General features: G+C 26.1%; 1 protein-coding gene across 1 annotated transcript in view; it reads left to right on the top strand.

The window, feature by feature from the left end:
- LOC114937165 (14 kDa phosphohistidine phosphatase) overlaps nucleotides 1-20,926 on the top strand; it is a 95,632-nt gene extending 74,706 nt beyond the window's left edge. Inside the window, exons 3-4 of the mRNA XM_029310592.2 lie at nucleotides 15,889-16,016; nucleotides 20,662-20,926. Of these exons, the coding sequence (XP_029166425.1) occupies nucleotides 15,889-16,016; nucleotides 20,662-20,754 (221 nt within the window). The 3' untranslated portion in view covers nucleotides 20,755-20,926. The remainder of the gene's footprint in view (nucleotides 1-15,888; nucleotides 16,017-20,661) is intronic.
- Nucleotides 20,927-22,212: the final 1,286 nt, after the last annotated feature.

A 22,212-nucleotide genomic window follows, 5' to 3' on the forward strand; every position in this document is an offset into this window, starting at 1 on the left:
TTGTGGCGTTTTCGAATTTGTTTAAAGGTCAACCTAGTTTTTTAACATGGAACCACCCTATTTTTTACATCGATTCTATACTATTCGGTATAAAAAATTTTGAAGATAGAATAGTCAAAAATAAAATAGTTTACGAGATATTTAACATTTTTTATATACTTGTTTCTAAAATGTATACATATAGCTATTAGTTGCAAGTTACATACTTATTTTAGTATCTCACCCTAAATATCTTTTCCTATACTTTTTACAAAAAAAAAGTTTTGCATAAAAATTGTTTGACTAATAAGGGAATCAGAAGATAGCGAGACAATTTGTTTACGGATGCTGTCACTTTCGAGCAGTTTACTTTTTTAAAAATAAAACTGATTTTTTCCTAACAAAAGTTGTAGATCTCGTGGAGATAATCATATTTTTTCGTCAAGGATTCTCGATTTTTTTGCAAGTTATACAATTTTGAAAGGATTTGTATTTCCCGATGTTGTGAAGTGCGTACAAAACATATGCGAGATCTCTCTAGAAGCACTTTCCTGGATGTAAGAGTATATATTCTCTTTCAGCAGCTCTGAAATTATTTCCAGAATCTCCTTTTGATCATATCTATTATCTCTTACGATGGATAATCCATTTTGATCTTATTAAAGCGATTTAATATTATGCAATATTGTTGTCTTGCGTCTCTCTTAAAGTCAAAAAACTTTTACGCAAAATATTTTTAATAAAAAACATAGGAAAAAGATATTTAGGGTGGGACATTAAAATTATATACATACATAAATGTATTTATGTATGTTTGTATGTATGTGTGATATTAGGTAAAAAGATTAACGAATTTTAATATATTTATATTTATTTTTGCGTTATCGTATTATATAGAGATTTAATCTTATATTTGATATATATATGCAAGTTTTATAGGTACTTTATTTATTTTTAAATATTTCTGCCCTATTTAGGTCATCTGCTTAATAAATTTAATTTGCAGAAAATATTAATTATTTTTGACTGTATAAATCTCATTTTTTATTCAATTATTCAATTATTTTATTAAATTTTAAACTATATTTATATCTATGATAAAACAAATATATTAGATTTACGCATGATGAAGACGATCATAAATTATATCATATATTTTAATATTATGTATTGTCAAAGATGATTAATATTTTTATTATATTAATAAATATGTTAAATGTAATTTAAATAGATGAAGAAGCAAACATATAATATTATGTTAAGAAACACTTGCATGTATGCTAATAGAATTTTTTTATCTAAATCTCATTATTAAAGACTATTTCTAATAATTATTTCATAACAGAAATTTTAAGAGATAATGATAGGAAAAAATTGAGATTTTTGGTTCCTGAAGTTAATGTGCGTAAAGTTAAGGTCACATGTAGTGAATTGCGTGCTGAACAATAATATCACAGTTGAAGAATATCAGTAAATCGGCTTTTCGAGGTTTTTCGAACTCCCGTCTCTATTGATAGCAGAACAAATCTGTTTCCAGATACGTATTTATTGATCTGTGAATTGAGAACATCAAGTATAATTTTCCGGTTTTCTGAGTTTTCTATAAAAAATCAATATAATGCTGTCATATACATACTATAAAAATTATGCATCCCATTTCTAAAAAAATTTCTTATTTGTTATTTTTATAAAAACGTAGTTATTTTTATATTTGTTCTGTCAGTTATATTTAATTTTTAAAATCAGAAAGAAATATTTTTATCGGCTCTCAATATTAAGAATATAAATATGTTTTTTTTTTTAAATCGGCTAACAGAGCCAAAGCACGAAAAATTAATTATTCGGAACTGTATCTCTTGGTTTGAGATCACTAAGTTCCATATATAAATTAATCTCGAAACTTACATATGGAGAAATAGGCGCGAAAAATATAGGTCCGAAAAGTCGCTGAAGCGATTACATTTTTCGCGCCTATTTCTCCATATGTAAGTTTCGAGATTAATTTATATATGGAACTTAGTGATCTCAAACCAAGAAATACAGTTCCGAATAATTAATTTTTCGTGCTTTGGCTCTGTTGGCCGATTTAAAAAAAAACCATCATATTTATATTTTTAATTTTTAATATAAAACATTTTTATGTTCAAATTTCTAAAAGTTTATAATATTTAAATATATGAAGAACACATATATATACGATAGAAAAATATTTATTAATAATAGTTAATTATATTAAATAAAGATACATTTTAATATTTCTATAATCATTATTTATATTACTATATAAATTTTAATTACCAAGTTAAAATCGATAAAACTAAAAATTATATATGTATAGTATAATGTTTAACGAATAGAAATGTAGCAATTTTATTGGGTGTAAAAAATTGTGTTCTTCTTTACATGCACTTTTATATGCTTCGATGTATAACCGTATTATTTTAATGAACTCTCCATTAAAACTAAAAATTATAAAAAGAAAAACCGTTCAATATCTTGATTATAATCAAAGTACATCGTGTAATCAAGTGTAGCAACCGTGTACTGCAGATTCGCATATGTATTTGTGCATTCAGCGTAAATAGGATGAAAGTAGGTAAAGCATAAAATTGGCTATACATTTGTAGCGTTGCACGCCATACACACAACATATTGATAAAGAATTTTATATCGATAAAGAATTCTATTTAAATACGATTTGTATGTATAATACGCTTAAAAACTTTTATTTCTATTTATGATCTATATATGGTAACAGATATCGAAAAGACTCAAAAATATAAATATTTCGGATGCTTTTTGCGAAAGGTCTATTACAAAAAGATATTAAAATATAAAAATTGCTAACTTAAAGTATTAACAAGAAAATATTTGCAATTTAACAATTTCTCTTTGAGTCAGAAATTTCTGATCCAATGGAGATTTGCTATGCTGTATACAATATGTATAAGTATCTATATTATATAATGTTTACGCAAACAGAATTACGAGATTGAAATGAACGATCAGTATATTAGTGCTTGGAGCGTATATTGAACTATTAATTAATAATTGAAATAACTTGAAACAATTTGTGAAACAAACAGGCAAAGAACATAAAGGATACATTATATAATATATTAGTTATTTTCTTATTTTTTACTAAACCAATACTTCTCTAATAAAACTAAATATTGTTTAAAGTTATTATTATGTAACTCATTACGAAAACGTCAATATTTGGGATATAATTTTAAAAATGTTAAGCTCAAGGAAAAATTATTTTTGAGGCTTAAAAAGGTGAGAATCTTTGACTACTTAGCTATAAATTATTATTTTTTGATATATAAGATTAAATTTAACATTCTTTTCCGAAATTATTAAGTACTATGACAATTTTAAAATTGTTTTGCTTCTTAATTTACAAAACTTCGTAAAATCTTTTAATCGAGCTGGTTTTTATTTTATCTTGAATCAAAATGCAATTCTAAAATAGATGAGCTAAGCATTGAAAGTTTCTAATAACTCGATGTTCTTTAAAACTTTGATGCCTTTTTTGGTTGAGTTATAATTACTAATGTGAAACGCTAATCCTTTCGTTGGATTTTTAATGACTTTAACATTTACATAAAACTTATTAAGAAAGTTATTCAGAAAATCGATGTGTGCATAAAGGGCGAGTGAAATTTTAATTAGACATTTGATAATTAGAATTTTCTACATACATATCGTGAACTATTTCCGTATGTTAATGATTTCATAAACGAACACAGTTTTCCGTTTTCTTCGGAAAATAAGCTACTATCTGTCTGACAATCATATACGAAACTTATGCGAAAACAAAGACGAAGACCGATAGAATATCATCAATCTTATCAGAGTTTCACGATTCTAGTTTGCATTAGCTTTTTGCAACTTAGGATTTGTTTCATAGCCCTTGATTTTTTAATATTATTGTAAGCATATCGAATATCTTAAAACTTGTAGAATCGAAAACGAATATTTTTATTCTACTGTAAAAAAACTATCAGATATGTATACTTTTTTAATTTTGAATTGAATATTTATATAGTTAGATTATGCATATTTAGATTCGGATTGAATATTGCGTTGAAGTTTGATGCTTCGCAGTTTTTTTTGTTATTATTAAAAGATTTTTAATTATATAAAAATATGTCAAAATTAATTCTTTTTAAAAGCGCAAAGATTAAATGCGATTCTAAATAATTTTTAAAAAATTGTTCTCTTAATAAAACTTTTTTATTTATGTATTTCTTCATGAATATTTGATATCATGTATCTTTTACTTAGCGGCCAGTAATCAGTTCAATGTGTGCGTGTGTATAAATGAGTGTGGGGATATGCGTGTGCGCGTTGCGTATACAAAACTTGATTGAATATTCAAGATCCTCGGAAAAAACTTACCAAAAGTTCAGGGTTTTCCGGCAATGCTTCTTTTATTCAGTTTAGTTCATGAATTAATGTCGATTTAATATTTGTTTTTCCTAATTATGAAATTATGTATTTCTGCAGTCCATTAGAAAATTAATATCAACGTTCCTCTTGTTGAATGACCCGTATTCTTTACAATCGATTGCGACGAGGTCAATCAATGATATTTCTTTTTCAATTTCCAGAGTTCAGTGTTGAAGCGGGATAAACAATACCGACTTCATAGTCAACAAAAGTTTTTCACTAATTACAAATTGTACTCCTTTCATACGAATATAAATAATACAGAAATCCTTTTTGAAATTTTTGTTTACCATATTGGGCGAAAATTTGTTAGCTTATTTTTTCTTTTAATTTGTAATAAATTTTATTAATAGGAATTAGAGACGATAAATCAATTTGATCAAAAGTGATCGAATAAGTTAATTAATAAAAATGGTATTTTTATACACGCGAATGCTAAGAAAGGTTCTAAAAATTTCAAATGGATACACATATAATATTATAAATAAGAGTACATTTTATGGTTAAACTATTCTTTATATCGCATAATTTTTATTCTATTAGACAAGCGCGTGCTCCTTTGATATTTCTTCATGATTGTTCATTTTACAACTGTCAAATTGTTAATTTTCGCAATGATAGTTGTTTGATGCTATGACCATAATTTTAATTCGTCGAATTACTATTATGTACATAATTTTAATTCTCGAATTTTTATTATGTATATAATTTTAATTTATTGAATTTATATTATGTACATAATTTAATTTGCCGAATTTCTATTGTATATAGATGTATCTTTTTTTCTCATTTTGTTTAGTTTAATTGAATATAATTACATGCGCAAAGCGAAGTTATATTATTCTTTAATAATAAAACCTTAAAAATTGCAACGCATGTATAAAATTAATATTGCAATGCATGCATAGAAATATATTTATTAATTATGTGATTTATAAAAATTCAATATATACATTTTTTACAGAAAACAAAAAATATAATTTTCTACAAAAATCTTTCCATCAAAATATCTGCGCTTCCATTAGATTCGCATGTTTGTACGCGTCCGCTACGCTGCACGACGAAACTCTCTCTCTTTCTATTCTTTCCATCAGATTAATACACCCCACACATCCATCACACTGCGCGGCTCGCGCGAAACTAATTCCCGTACGGGGTATCGCGAGCGCGGGCCCGATGGTCACGTGACTAGTGGTCACATGACCAGTGATCATGTGACCACTAGTCACGTGACCATCGGACCCGCGCTCGCGATACTCCGCACAGAAATCAGTTTCGCGCGAGCCGCGCAGTGTGACAGACGTATGGGGTGTAGAGCCTCGCGGGAGTCTAATGAAAATTTAGATATTTAATCACAAAAAGATTCTTGTAGAAAATTTTATTTCTTCGTTACTTGAAACACAATATGTATTGTGCCAACGAAGCTTTTTTCTATTTTTCTTCTTAATCATTTTCTTTTTGAAAAAGTTAAATCTAATAAATATCTTAAAGTAAATGCGAAAAATTGTATTTCGGTATTAAACTTGAGCTGTGCGAAACTAATTAATTTTATTATTATATGTGTACGAGATATAATACACGAAATTGTTCTTGTGATTTTAATCGCTAACTTTTTTTCTATTCCTATACGAACAGCTATACGCCTCCACTAACAGAAACTAACGAATGAGCGCGTCACAGATATGAACAAATCATAGAATATCCGGGATTTGTTTTCAAGATTAATTGAATTTTATCAGCGCAATCAACGTCCTGAAATTGCTTTTTGATGATGAAGTTCTCTGTCGAAGTAATAGTGCGTAAAACAGTTCTTTGTCATTTATGACGTATAGTACAACAAAGATAAATCAACACATTAAATGTGTTTTCTAAATACCATCTACATTATTATAATTGACCTTTTCATTTTGTTAACAGAAATCAAGAAAAATCGATTAATTTAAATAATATTTAAAATAAAAATATGAAAAATTCGTTAATTTATAAGATTAAATGTATGTTTATTTCCAAATATTATTAAAGTATATGAAAATTAGATAAATTATACATTTTTTAAATATATATTATTAATAATAATAATATAATAAATATAACTTATAATATGACAATAAATGAAAGCTTTTATTTTTGTTAAATTTTGAAGGTAGTAAAAGCAATTGACAACTATAGACCATCATTAGTATGCAACATTAAAACACCTTAAATATTATATGTCTCGAGTTATAAATAGTGATCAAAAATAAATTCTCTTCAGCATGCTAACATATTAACAGTTTTTGATTTAGTATATAATTTTTCACAAGTTTCTTAATTGCTATTTTTATTTTATCCTTGATATAATGAAAAGCACTAATTACGACATATCGTTACTCACGCTTTGCTATGATTAATGATCACGCTTCATATTTTGTAAAGAAAGAACATACGTCACCAAGCGACGATGCGGCTTAATTTCTCCGCGGTGATTAGATCTGGCAAAATCATTTATCCAGCTTACATAGAGCAGCTGAATGCGCATTGTTACTTGAAACACAATACGTGTTGTACCAACGAAGCTTTTTTCTAAAAATTTTAGATGATATTTGTCGAAAATTAAGGAAGATTTTTCATCCAAATATACTCCTATATTCCTGAGAAGTTTATAGATTTTTAATTCTTTTCTCAAATTTTGGATAAATTAAAAAATTATTTTTTTAATCTTTCGATATTATTATAAGGAATTAAAACTAACAATCCTTCAATTTTTTATTAGAACTTTTTAAAGAACTGCGGAATGTCATCTAAAAATATGTGTTAGAAAGCTTGCTTCCTCTAGAAATTTGTATATTTTTTTCATTTTTTTAATAAAATTAATAGTTTGCAAGGAAAAAAAATAAAAATCTAATATGTATAATGGAACTTATCTGCTCAAATTGTTAGCTCAGCTTTTCGGGTCACAGCTCTCGCTTGTTAATCGTTATTTGTCAACTGTCAGCTGTTGATACTAGTAAGTCAATACTAAGCTATCAGTTCTGAAAACATTCTAAAAATTAAAATCTAAAATGTAAAAATATAAAATTTTTATTCTATATAATTTAACGTTAAGTCTCCTTTGACTGTTAATTTACAATTCGAAAATGTATGATTATTAACATATAAATCATACAAAATAACAAATTGATAAATAAACGTCATATAACCGTCAATCTAAAAAATAATAACTTTTGATAATAAACATTATCTTGTTCATGGTTACATCATGAGTGCGTGATGCTACATTATATATAATTACTTCCTCTTGTTTTTATTACAATTTGCTACTGCTACTATTTTGTCTAGTATGGAGTCGAGTATCTCGGAGCTCTCGTTGCGTAATAACGAACGCAAATTATAAATCTACAAAAGCGGAGCATTAAAATCCTAAGAATGAAGTTGTCTCTCTTGATTGCTGTAAATTGCACCTGTCATTAATTATTTTCTTAATGTCTGATTTAAATTTCAGTGATTTTGATATAAATTTATTATTTAAAATACTTTTACAGAAAAAGAATATTTTTTTATATTTATTTTATATATTACCATATTATTTTATATTTTTTAAATATAGGCATTTAAATAAATATTTCAATATTCGATGCCTTTTTTTGAAAGTCTAATAATAATTTCTTTCAAATACTCTCATTATAATCATTTCAAAGTTTTCCGTAATATCATATTCAATAATATAAATAATTCTTTTTATTGCACTCCCAGACTTACCTGCATTTATAGATTTTACTATGTTATCAATATATTCTATATATAATATAAATTAAATTTATCTGATATATTCATTCTTTTACATTCTTTAATGTTTTCTAACATTTTAAAATCTATATTCTTTATTTTCTATGTACTCTTGGTTCTTCTTTTATTATTTTTTTAAAGTTCACATGTGGGATTTTTTTGATTAATTATAAGGATAGATGTATAATCAAATAATTATATATTTACTTTTTGCTAATAATGTAGTAGAAGTGATTTATAAATCTAAACAGATCATGTGGCTTAAAAGTTGAGCTGAATGCGAGTAAACCTCAAAATAAAGGGAATTTAGTGCTAGAGATTATAATTTATATATAGACGGATTTATTAGATTAAAAAATAAAAGCAAGTTCAAGGTAGAGATGCAGTGTGGGAACAAAAAACATATTACAGATGCATTATCCAGGAAAAAGTTAAAATTTCTAAAAATATAGAAAGTTCTGTATTGCTCCCTTAAATAGCGGACATTCGGGAAATGTTTTTCATTTGTCCATTCTTATTCAGTCTCATAATCCAGAATTACTATTCCTTTGTTTCCTTTTTTTAACTTTGTTACTCCGCGATATATTTATTATTTGCCTTTTTTTTATCAATTTTTTACTCTCTTCATTCTCCTATTGCACTTTAGATTTGACAAATAATTATATTTTCTTTTTCTTCTTTTTAACTGCTTTATTATAGCTTCTTTGCGCTCTTCTTGACCTGATCCACAAGCTTTCACATCATTTTTTTTCAATTCCTAGTTCTTATTTAATATTTCTCAATTGTTCTCGAACTACTTTCTTAATAATCATTTTATTTTTTTTTTTTTACGTGGTGTTTTATCTTTTATTTCACTATTTTTATAACCTATTTTTACATTATTCATTAATTCTTTTAGATAGAAAAGTATGTAAAAAGTTTTAGCATTATTTTAATTTTAAAATAAAAACGAATAATATATTGTGTTGTTATAAATTTAAATGTTAAAGTTATTTAATTTTTTGTTAGCAATCTTTATAAAATTGTTACAAAATTAATTATAAAATTCTATTTCAGCAAAAATGTGCGTTTTGCAGAATTATTCTAACTCAATTATTGTAAAAATATCTTATCAAAAATTTTCTTCAAGAGTTGAAATAATATATTTTATTTTGATTGTAATAAAATTTCTCTAGCAGTCTCACATTATAGCTATATAATATAACAAAGTTAATGGAATTAAATAACCTTTTTTGTATTCTAGTTGCAAATTTTTCAAAATTATCACGTGGTGGAGCAATTTGGAAACCGAATTCGTGTTCAGTATCTAAAAAAAAAAAAAAAAAAAAAGAAACAACTAGTCTCGTTCAGAACAATTTTTTGTTAAACTATATAATTATCGAAACTGTTGATATCAGCGTAGGCGATTACTTTTATGTCCCCTTTCGACACTTTGTGTCTAATTTAATCTTTTTTGTCCACCTGTACAAGATGTACCCTATACAAGGAATATATTATTTCAATAACTTCTTATCACTGTTTCTATATAACGCGGTTAAAAAAAACGATTGAAGAAATTTCATCGAAGAAAAAGAGGGAGAAAAAGATGGAGAAAGAGAGAAGGAAAGGGAACAGTTAATCCAACTTTTCTTCCGTCCATGCTTGTTCTTGACTGACATTATTTTTCAAAGGAGATAAAAATGTCTTCATAATATATTAATCATTTTTCAACCTAACATGACAAAGATATTTCTGCAAATCGTTACACGCGCCACTCTGCAGCTAGTATAATCAGTAAATTTCCTCCCTGTGACTCCAAAGCTTTCCACCGACAGAAACTCACGCAAACTGATTAACTCCTGCTTTCGTGTATCAGAAGTCTATATACTGCTGTCCTTTCCTCTGTGCCTATGTGCATACATGTATACACGGTGTCCCAAAATTCACGAATCAAAATACCGTAGCAAGAAAGTTTTCGAAAAAATAAATTAAAAAATTTTTTCCTATTTTTTATTCTAAACTGTAGTCTTTGAAGTAAAAAGGTTTTAATTGACCAATTATATAAATTATACTATTAAACGCACGCTTAAAGCGCGTGAAATAACATCCTACAAACTACAAATATATATATATATATATTATATATATATGTATATATCATATGTTGAATCAACCACATAGTGTTTACCTCATGTCATACTATGTTTTGCACTTAGTGAACTACCGGCTCTTGCTTTTAGTGTCCACTAAGGGGGTATGTCTTGTGTGCGTCATTAATTTTGTTAATTTCTGATCTGCTAGTATCATTATTGTTGATAAATATATTTAAATATTAATATTTCATGCAAGATTTTTTAATGTTGGGTCAAAAGAGACTATTCAATTGTTATTATCTCTCCTAATATATATTTAAAAAAATTATATTATTTAATATTAAATATTAAAAAAATAATTATTAAAATTAATCGTTCTCGTTTCTAATATCTATTATTTTTTTTTTTTTTAGGAGAAAAGTTTTTTTGTCACTATCATAACTTATTATTATAACTTTATTCTAAAATATCGATAGAAATACTGGGAACAAGAACGTTTGCAGGATATCATTTCATTGGAAAACTGCTCCTGCCTATTTTTTATTAGTTTGCTATTGTGAAATGTTATATCGACATTGGTTACCGCAAGATCGTTTTTGTCAATATCAAGTTTCTTCTCTTCTGACAGGTCACTTATAGTTTAGTTTATAAACTTCTCAATAATGTCGGCAACTAATGGCCAATGAAAACAAACATCAAACATTAATAAGTGATTTTGACGTTAGAAGAAAATATAATCTATTTAGTTATAATACTTTTATTGAACTTGTGTCCTTGCTCTGTTCAAATGTTCTAAAAAATAGATTTGTCCTGAAAATATTTCTGCGCGGAATTTTATTTAAGTGACGTGCGCAAAAGCTGTAAAAAGTTAACTAATTGTAAGCATATATAATTTCTAAATATCATTTTACATACATATTTTATTTTTTAAGTAGATTATATAAATTGGATGGATAAACTTTTACATTCAATCTTCCGTATGAAGGATACATAGCATTTTTTTCACAAAATTTAATTTTTTATGACATGAGCGAAAAAGAAATATATTAAGTTTTTCTTGTTTCTTTTCATCCATCTTATGCAATAACTAAAAATATTTTATGTAAAATTCCTATAATAAATTTTCAATTAATTTATTTAAAAGAATTTTTGAATTATAATATTATATTATAAATATTTAGAGCATATATATTACATTTATATTATTATACTGGCTATTTTAGTACATGTATAATAAATGATGTAAGAAATGAATTATTTGTTTTTATATATAATAATTTAGACTCTCGCTGAGTGATGGCATCTCTCTATTTAGAGATCCTTTTTAGATACAATAATCAACAATATATTTCACTTACTTACAAAATTCAACTTACAACTTACAAAAATCAATTTTAGCGATATATTTATATCACATAGAATAATGTCCGCTATCCACATTGAAAGATATTTGTGCTGATTTCCACACTTTGATCTTCAATCATATTTCCATTAATTATTTTTATGTCGCCTTTACTCACGTTTCCGCAGAATTTTCACGCGTATATCTCTTTACTTTTATCTTTTGTTCCTGATTCTCATGCCTCGAAGAGTGAATTCTTAATAGAGAACTATACATAGACTCGGAAGGACGAGAGATACGCGCTTTTCCGCAATGGTTAAAAATTCATGAATCCCCGGACAGAAAACGTCCGATCTATTTTATCTTAAGCTTTGTCGACTTCTTTGTTCTCTGTTTATTCCAAGAAAGATACGAACACAATTCTTATCTTTTTTGTTTCTACAAACGTTATAAAAAGCTGCCAATAATAATTTATGGCGATTTTATACTTAAAAGTAAAAGAATATGTTGTTTGAAAATAATATATTTACCTATTATTTTTATTTATATATTCCACAATTAATATACGTATTAACAATAAGTACTTTTAAAGAAAAAGCCAGAATGAAGAAAACATAATAATGAATTGCTCTGAATATTAAAAATTGAATATTAAAAATGGGTTAATTAAAAAGAAATTTTTTACAAAGAAATATTTACGTAATAATTATCAATTACCACATTAGGCTCTTAAATTGCTCATTTTGACTTAATTTTTTGAGAAATATTTAATTTATATTCTTTTAGATAGCGATTTCTTATTTATTAAATGTAGCCTAAAATATTTATGATTTTGATATATTATTTATTAGATAATTAGACGAGATCCAATAAATACAGTTTTTAAAAATTAATTTTTAAAAAATTATTTTAAATTTATTATAAATTTATTTTATAATTATATTTATTCATTCATTTTATTTTTATTGTTTATTTTGATTTATTTAGAATATTTCTTTTAAATTAATTTAAAACACAAATGTGTTATGTAAACGTTTCGAACAATTTAATTAATATATTTGACAGAGAATTTAACAAAAAAAAGAAGGGAAAATAAAAAAAGCATAATTGTTTCCTGCATTTTTTTATTTTGCTGACGCGTTTAAGCTTTTATGTTGTTCTATATTGTGTTATAATTGAGAAATGTGTGATTAAATTAAAAAGAGACATTTTAATATATTTTATAATGTATTGTAATTATGTATATACGTGTTGCAATCAATATTAAATATGTTGCTAAGTTTTTGACTCATAAAATGAAGTTTATTATATTAAATAACAAGAAAATAATTAAAAGTAAATTATGAATTAGGTTTGAAATTCTGACAAAATTAAATGTTTTTTTTCAAATTAATTTTTTTAGATTGTTATACAATTTTAATATATCTATATAGAAATGGCGAAATTAATATGTCAAAATCTAATATATTATCGGAGTTTTTAATTGATTTTTTACTATTTTCAAATTTGTCAATTTTGATATTAGATTCATCTTTAGCGGCCTGAAAAAAACTCTTAAGTTTTGATCATATTGGGAAATATTTGATAGATAGATTTAATGATGTAATTTATAATTTTTTTGTAATAGACTCCATATTTAATTAAGAATGTCTTTAATCATCATAAAAAAATTTTTGATGGTTAAAAATTCTGGTAATTTAATTTTGATTGCAACAAAATTTTATTAATATATCACATACATAATTATAGAGATAGAGATCAATAAAGAAACAGGTATTTGAATAATTTTTTTATACATACACACATACACTCATGGAGAATCTTTACCATTACTCCAATAGGTTTGTTTCCCAACAAGCATGTATTGAATTGATTATATTTGTGTCAAATTTATTTTCATAAAAAAAGTTCTCGATAAAAAAGATTTCCAAGCCAAAACAATATGCATAGTAAATAGGAAAACTATTTTTTATGCCCTCTTTCTCTCTCTCTTATTATATATATATGTATATATGTATGTATGTATGTATGTATGTATAGTGTTTATATTTATATGCATCTTGCTTACTTAGAAGTCGTTTTTATATCGAAAGCTTTTTTCACGGAAATAGACTTCTTTTTTAACAATTTTATACAGAATGTTTCATCCGGAATACCGCATGTCTCCTGAGACAACATAATCAATTTAGTGCTCGTGTTACTTGTTGCGAAACAAGCTTATTGGAGTAGAAGTAGAGATTCTCCGTTTACCAAAGTAACCAGGAAATAAAGGAAAATATTCATGGAACGAAGAAAATAAGAAATACATATATTTTGTTAGATCCTTTAGATAATTTGCATGTAAAAAGAGTATAATAATGAATGCTAAATCACTATCTTTGAGAGCAAAGTTCTGTGAAATTGTTTTCAGTAAACGAAACTCGCGAATCGTTTCTAGAAAGCAATTTCCTGTCAAACTTTCAAACTTCCTGCTTTGATCACTCACAACAGTTCTGAAGTTTTATTTTGCACACTTTTGTCACTTTTGACGAATCTATATTTTAGCATTATTGATGCTTCTTATAAAGTAGAATTAAATTTTTTTAACAGGCGTTATTTTAGTTATTTAACATTAAAATGAGAAATGACATTTGGAAAATACTTTCGTGTTTCCGTGGAAGACACATCAAGAGAGAGAGAGAGGGAGACGGAGAAAAAAAGAAAACAACATTTTTCCACCGCGTAGCTGAAAATGAAGCTAAAAAGCGTAGATACACTGTTAAACAAAAAATGATCTTTTTCAATCACTGGAACGAAACAAGTCGTTTTTTACAGTTTTTTGGATGCTAAACACGAATCCGATTTTTAAATTGCTTCATCACATCACAATTTTGAGAAATTTACTATTAAAGTTACAATAATTAAGGGCTTTTATTAACTTTGTCATATTTTATCACTGTCATGTAGCTACAATATGTGACATGCCGGGAAAGTTTTATTGTAACTAAAATAAAGTATGTTGTTAGGACTTTCAACCCTCAAAAGAAATTTTTAGTATCAATTATACAGGGTGTTTCTCTTTAAGTGATACAGTCGATTATCTTAAAAATAAGACATTTTTGGAAAAAATGTAGATAGCTACTTAAAAAAACTAATTGATTCTTCTCATTATTTTGCATAAAAGTATTAAGGTAAAATCATCGGATATAAATATTTTGTGAGATATTTAATAGTTTATATAAGATAATGTCAAATTAAAATCTAAAATTTCTCTTAAACTATTCATTTCTTGGCCATCCTACCCTTATAACTTTTTATGTAAAATATTCCGACACGTCACATATATTGTAGCTGCAATATGAAAAAGTTCATGAAAATAGTCTTTTTTTCACAACTGTGACGCGATGGAGCAATTTGGAAACCGGATTTGTGTTCAGCGTCCAAAAACTATAAGAAAAGACTAATTCAGTTAATTTTTTGTTAAACTGTGATATAAATGGAAATGAAATTACAATTTTTACTGACCAAAAAATCATCGAGAGAGCTTTTCATGCTAAGTGCACATTTCGCGTGATGCATTTCGGTTTTCCATTGAAAAAATCCTCCCTTTGCCAGCTGTTTCGCTCGAATATACACTTTAACGCGTTAATGCGATGCACAAAGCGTGATATACGCATATCTCTTTCCCGGCGCAAATATACAAAACAAATCAATATTAAATCTTTTCTCTCATCTTTTTTTTGCGCTTCGAACGAACAGGATGGATGTATACAATTGCAGCGTTTGATTGATTTCCGATACATAACGCGCGTGCGGACTTCGATGCGGATCTGTATCCCGAATGTTTGAATATTCGTGCGTCGTTTGCCAAGATATATACTGTATGCGATAATATCGATCGTATAAAGATCCTCGGGACAAGAGAGGGAAGAGATAGGGGAGATTGTAATTAGTATTTGAGATGCGTTATCTGACTCGCGGCTATTTATACGTGATCATGAACGAGTACGATGGGGGTATCTTGGGAAAAATCACGCAAGGCAGATATCTTTCTTTTCGATAGGAAATAACGACATATTGATGTAAGAACTTTTCTTTATAACGTAATTATGTTGTAATTATATCTGATTGGAGAAAATTTTTCATCTAAATGCATCTCCTCGCCGTTACGGAAGCATTTCTTGAGAGAATATTAATTAGATACTTGAACTGTGTAATATAAAAACTTATAATTATAATTTTATAATAATACTTTTAATAAAATAATAATAATAATAATATTTTTTTATGTTTCAGCTGATATATTCGACAAGATTAACGAGGAAATCAAGAAACATCCTGGTTTGCAGACAAATTGCTTAGGCGGTGGAAGAATTGAACATGATCCTGATAACAAAACTATTAAAGTTTTTGGATATTCGCAAGTAAGTCCGAAAATTTATCTGAAATATTTATTTCTCATCAGTTTACGCAAGTATTATTAATTTAATCGACATAAAAATTACGATATATACCTACATATACATAGTTTGTCAGAAAAATAATGAGTATGTTTTATCACATGCTCAGGTTTTTCGGCGATAACAAATGTTTTTGGAAGCTCGCGAAACGGTTAAAGATAATCGCGCGTTGATAAAAATTCGAAAAATTTAAGCATATGCTAAAATATGATCACCAAATGCTTTTTTAACTTTTTGCAATCCGTCGTGCTCTGTTTCAATTTAATATAAAATTTCATCAAATATTTTTGTTTAATATGCGAAAATAGTTATAATGAGATATTGATGAGAACGCAATCGAACGAATCGAACTTGGACTACTTTTAAAGGAAAGATTCTACTTTACACTCCGCGTGATTACAATTTTTCAATATGCAATATTGGACGCTATACAAATTATACAAGGTGGTCCACATATCCAAGTAGCAAACTGATGTCATTAAATGTCAAAATGACATCGCTTTGACGTCTAATGATGTCATTCGACGAAATGACGTACGTTTGCTACCTGGGTATACTACAAATTATACAGGGTGGCCAACATACCCAAGTAGCAAACTGACGTCATTAGACGTCAAAATGACGTTTAATGACATTCGACGTCAAAATGACATACGCTTGCTACCTGGGTAATTCTTAAAGTGATCCTAAAGCTTTGTTTTATCGATAACAACGTGAAATTGGATTTGACCATAAATCTTTTTTTGGCTGACAGATTGGGAAATTCTTTTAGTCCCTCTCTCCCGTTTGTTAATGTTAATATTTTTTCACAATTGAAATATTAATATTAACAAACGGGGGAGCGCTATCAGGAAAAAACAAAAGTTTGAAAATCACATTTTTTATCAATCTTTTTCCAACTTTTCGGGGTTTTTTGACATAAAACTATATGTAGCGTTCACAATTTGTTTTAAAGTACTAATAATAACAAATATGTGTGTTGTGGAAAAGGATTTTTCAATCTGTACAGCCAATAAAGTAGAGCCTTTAAATTTATAAATATTAATCTCCAACTATATATTTTTGGATTCTATGAAAAAGAAACAACTTATCGTTTATTCAAAACATTTTTTGTATAAATATTTTTAAATGACTGCGAGAAAATATGACGATTTAAAGTTTCGACTCATAGCTTGAAACATTTCGAGAATTACACGAAATAAAAATCACAACTCTACACTCTGACTTATTTAATTTAATTTTAAAAAATAAATTTGTATTAGGAGATTTATAAATATGTATAAATATGTATTTATCCGAATTAACAAAGTATTCTTAACATTTGATAGCATCACATCTGACAAAAAAATTTTTCGGATAAAATTAAGTTGTTTTTTTTTCATAGAATGTAATTTTGTATAGGGGGACGGCTCATTAAAAATTTCATAGTTAATTCCCGTTCCACCCACACAATCGCAAAGTTTGGAGAATTAATATTCATTTGGTTTGAAGGCTTTTCAGATCCATATAATTCAAGACTTTAACTTTTAAAATCAATGGCATAATTTCCGAAATATCAAACTGTTAAAAGTTATACGGACTACATTGTATATGTAAGCATTGTTGTAAAATAACATATACAATATATAGTAATATATATATAGCATTTGTAAAATAACATTCTTGACGTTTCCTATACAGGGTATTCCATTTTAATTTATTCCTTCCATCTTCTCTCAAGAAAATAAATTTTATTTTAGATTATTAAAAATTATAAATAGTCTTCAAGTGACTTTGAAAATCTATTTTATTTTATTTATATTGGCGTCGTAAAATTTTTGCTTTATATGTGTCACAGAACAAATTAAATTATATTTTTATTACGATTAGATTCGATTAATTTTATTGAAACAGATAATTTTTTTCTATTTTATTCTATTTATAAACCTTGAAAATCTTTAGGAAAAAATCAGTAGCTCCATTTTCTTCTCCCTTCCAAATCGAACACTTTCTAATGTCTAAAACATTTTATTCTACAATAAAAAATGTAAAAGCTTTCTTTGGAGATGAGGTAAATTGAAATAGAACATTTTATATATTATCAATGTTTCTCCTTTATGAAAATTATGCATATATCTCTAGATTTTTATAATTAAAAAATATTTCTGTGCTAAAATATTTTTTAATCGAGAACTTATATTTTTATCTCTCGAAATAAATAAGATTGACGAGTTGCTGATGTGAATGTCACAAAGTAGATCCATACTGAATGTCAAACGATGCTTTAAAGGCAAAGGATGAATATTGCTAAATATTGCATTGCATCGGACTTCGTAATACATATGATTAACGTCACAGATATTTTCATCTTTATATATGGTTGCTCATCAGAAGCTTTACGCCATGTAGCATCAAACTTTAGCAGATTAAATTCGTCCGTTTAAAAGTTCGTACCTATCTCACGCAATCGAATAAAAAGTTATATACGTTTTATCAGCAAGTTGTGTATAGACTAAAAAAACAAAAAAGAAAAACCTTAACGTTCTCATTTTTAATATTTCTTGTTATATTACATAAATGCAAGTAAAGAAATAAACGATACAAAAATAAGAGTGAAATTATCCCTAAACAGAATATCAATGACATTGCACTTTATTATTTTTTACATTTAAAGACTATATATTTATAAAAAATAACATTCCTAAATAATCAATGATTTAATGTTGAAATATTTTTCTTGTGTATATTTAAAAAAATACGTCGCAAAAATTTCGCTATTTATTTTGCGTAGTATTCGCCGCGAAATTTTTCACAAAGCATATAAGTGCCATAAACGTCGAAGCTGATCGATCTGATCGACCTTCAAGTGTAAACTTGCAATTTCATTTACGTAAACTCCGAAATGTTCGTCGTCTTCCGTAACGTTGTTGAATTTTATTGCTTCATTTACGATAGTATCTCGCAAGTAATATAAATTAATTATTATGAGCACACAAAAACATCCATAAGTTTTTATATTGTTACCTGTATATATGTTATTCAACTTTACGCTGTATTAAACGTAACATTTTTTCTTTCTAGCATTATTCTTTTACTTAGAAATTTTCTTACGCTTTCGTTTGGAATAAATTTTGCTTGAGGCAAATTTTTTACGTAACAACAAAATTTTTATATTTTTTATTTCTTATTTTTTAATACTAATTTTTTATTTTTTAACATTAATGTAATATTAATAGTGATTAAATCTTAGATGGATATTTAATATTTTATTTCAGCATTTGGTTTTTATTTATTTGACGAAAGAATAGATGTTATGTAATTAACAATTATTGTATCTGAAAATGGAATTTCTTTAATCGATTTTTAATAAATGTTCTTAAGTTTTGCAATTTTTTTAAATATAATATAACATAACACAAATATATATGTATGTGTTGAGCTTATTAAAAATTTGTATAAATAATTTTTGTTATTAAATTGCAGCTTATGAAAGTAAGACGAGTAGACGATTATACTATTTTATGTTAATAATTTTTTTAACAATCTCAATTGTAAATAAGCTATTTCTAAATGTAAAGCGAAAATTATTTGTAGAAAAGAAACTCGAAGTTGAAATTCATGTATTATTTTAAAAGAAATATTTTAACTATTATATGGACAGTGTTATAAGGAACAACGAGTCAATGTATTTTTTATAAAACAGTAGAAGCATTTAAAATCATTTATCCGAGATTTTAAACCGGAATTCGTTTTTCTTTCGGGAAAGTGAATAATTTGTATTATGAAGGGCACGCAAGATTGATAGAGAAATATTTTTAAAACTAGACCTTAACGAGGAAGAAGAGAAGGCAGAAAAGAGATTTGAGTGCATAAAAGCTGAAGGTATATAAAAGCGTGAGAGAATATTATAAGTTTGTGAAGAAGGCCGGCTCTCTTTTAGTGACGTCCGAGAGAAAGCAATTTTAATACTGCAATTTTAATCCTGAAATCCTGCTTCGTTTTCTATATTATTATTTATAGCTATGAACAATAAATGTGTATTTCAGTTTGGATTAAAAAAATATTCCTGATCTTATAAAAATAGAAGAATTCTTAATAACATCATAAATTAATATTTTAATTAATATATTTATAATATTAATATAAGTTCATATAATTATAATATTATATAAATATAGATTTACTGATATATTTCGTTTTCATTATTTTATGCATTATTTTTTATTTTTAGAGTTTTATTTACTTCTGAATCTTTTTACTATTATTTGCATTTTGTTTTCTTTGAAATGATGTACGCTTTATTATCCAAGTTTATACAAAAGTTTACTACTTTTTTAATTTTTTTTTGCGCATTTCTGCAACTATCTCTATAAATAAACAAGCATTCTTCATGTAATTTTAAAACTGAAACTAATGTAAGTCTATTCTTTGTAATAATCATTGCTACACTACGTGTGTACACATAAACAACATAAACACGGTTTATTATATTAGGCAAATATCTTTATTGAATATAAATAAAATTAAAATTGTTTAAATTTTGTGTGAGAAGATTGAATAATATAGTAATTTTTTTATATTAATTTTGATTAGATATATCTATGTTAATTAATTATTAATTTTTTTGCAGGGATTTGGCAAAGCTGATCATCAAGTGTCGGTTGAGTTACTGAAGAAAAAATATCCTGACTACGACATTACATGGTCGGACGAAGGCTACTAATCAGGAAATACATAATGACGTATATTTTTCTCGTTTGCAAACATTTTTTGGATTTAATAAATATACATGTAATAATATAGGAATTAAAACACCCTGACTCCCTGGCTTTATATATCATTTATGAAATATATGTGTATTTGAATAAAATTAAATAAACTCTAATTTGTGTCAAGTTTTACGAAATTATATATAAGAATTAATAAAACTATCCTCTACTATCTCTCTTTAACAGGCCTGTTTAGTTTTTAATCGTCCACTATTATTTCAATCTAATTTAGGGCTCTCATCATATTATTGATTTAGTTTTCGTTATCAACTATTGATAAAAATGTACTTGTGAAGAAAGTAAATTGTATTTTAGTCCACTGTATGTAAAATATAATAAATTCAATAACATAAAATATAGATAAAATTTTTCAATAATATATAGAATATTTTAAATCACCGACGAGATTACTATTAAAAGTAATCAACCATAGGTAAATTTTGGCGATTATCAAGTGAGTTTGGTGAACGGATATGAGATTTGAAAGCATTGACATTTAGCTTATATCGATATTTACACGTTTATTTTAATAGGTATGATTTAAATAGAATTACACAAAAGCATTACAAACTATCAGTTACTGTCTTATTATAAAATGAACAGATTTTCATAGTACACGAAAAATAATAAACACAATCATTTAATCGCAATTTTATTATCGGCAATGCAGAAATCAACATATATCTACATATGATTAATTATATATATGATTAGTTTATTATTAATCACATTAATTCTCATAAAATATTTTAAATAGTATCTCGATAATATATAAAATTTATCAATATTATCAATACTTCAATAGGTAAGTAGAGCAATAGTCGATAACAATAATGACTGAATTTGATACTGCTGGCAACGACAAGATGTATCTCTGTATTTTATTAAATTTTGAATAAATTTAAGACATAATTAATAAAATAATAATAATAAAAATAAACTTAATAATATATTTAATAATAAACTGAATAAGTTTAATAGAATAAACTTATAACAAAGAAAAAATATGCAATATATTTCATTTATTAAAGTTTCATATAAAATTTAATTAAATAATTAATTTTTAATAATAATTATAAAAATTTCAATCTTAAAATAGTGGTTTTTATACATATCTATTGCAAATATATTATACATATACTATAATTTTTATTAGATAATATTATTTTTTCAATTCCCTTGAAATGCTAATATTTTTTAAAAATTAAATACATCTGTTTTTACATTTGTATAAAGCTTTGGAGTATAAAATCGCCTGGTACCTTAGATTTCGCTCTACATATTCGAACAGTTGAAGCTAAAAGAATCGATGTTTGTTTCATAACAAGCGCCGTGTATTCAATTAATTTTGACACATCAGACGCCCGATAAAGGCGTTAAAAAATTTTCAGTTAATCTAATATTATTCAACA

Source organism: Nylanderia fulva, unplaced genomic scaffold (assembly GCF_048542155.1).
Source record: "Nylanderia fulva isolate GAGA-0341 unplaced genomic scaffold, ASM4854215v1 Scaffold2, whole genome shotgun sequence".
In the NCBI taxonomy this organism is placed as follows: Eukaryota; Metazoa; Arthropoda; class Insecta; order Hymenoptera; family Formicidae; genus Nylanderia; species Nylanderia fulva.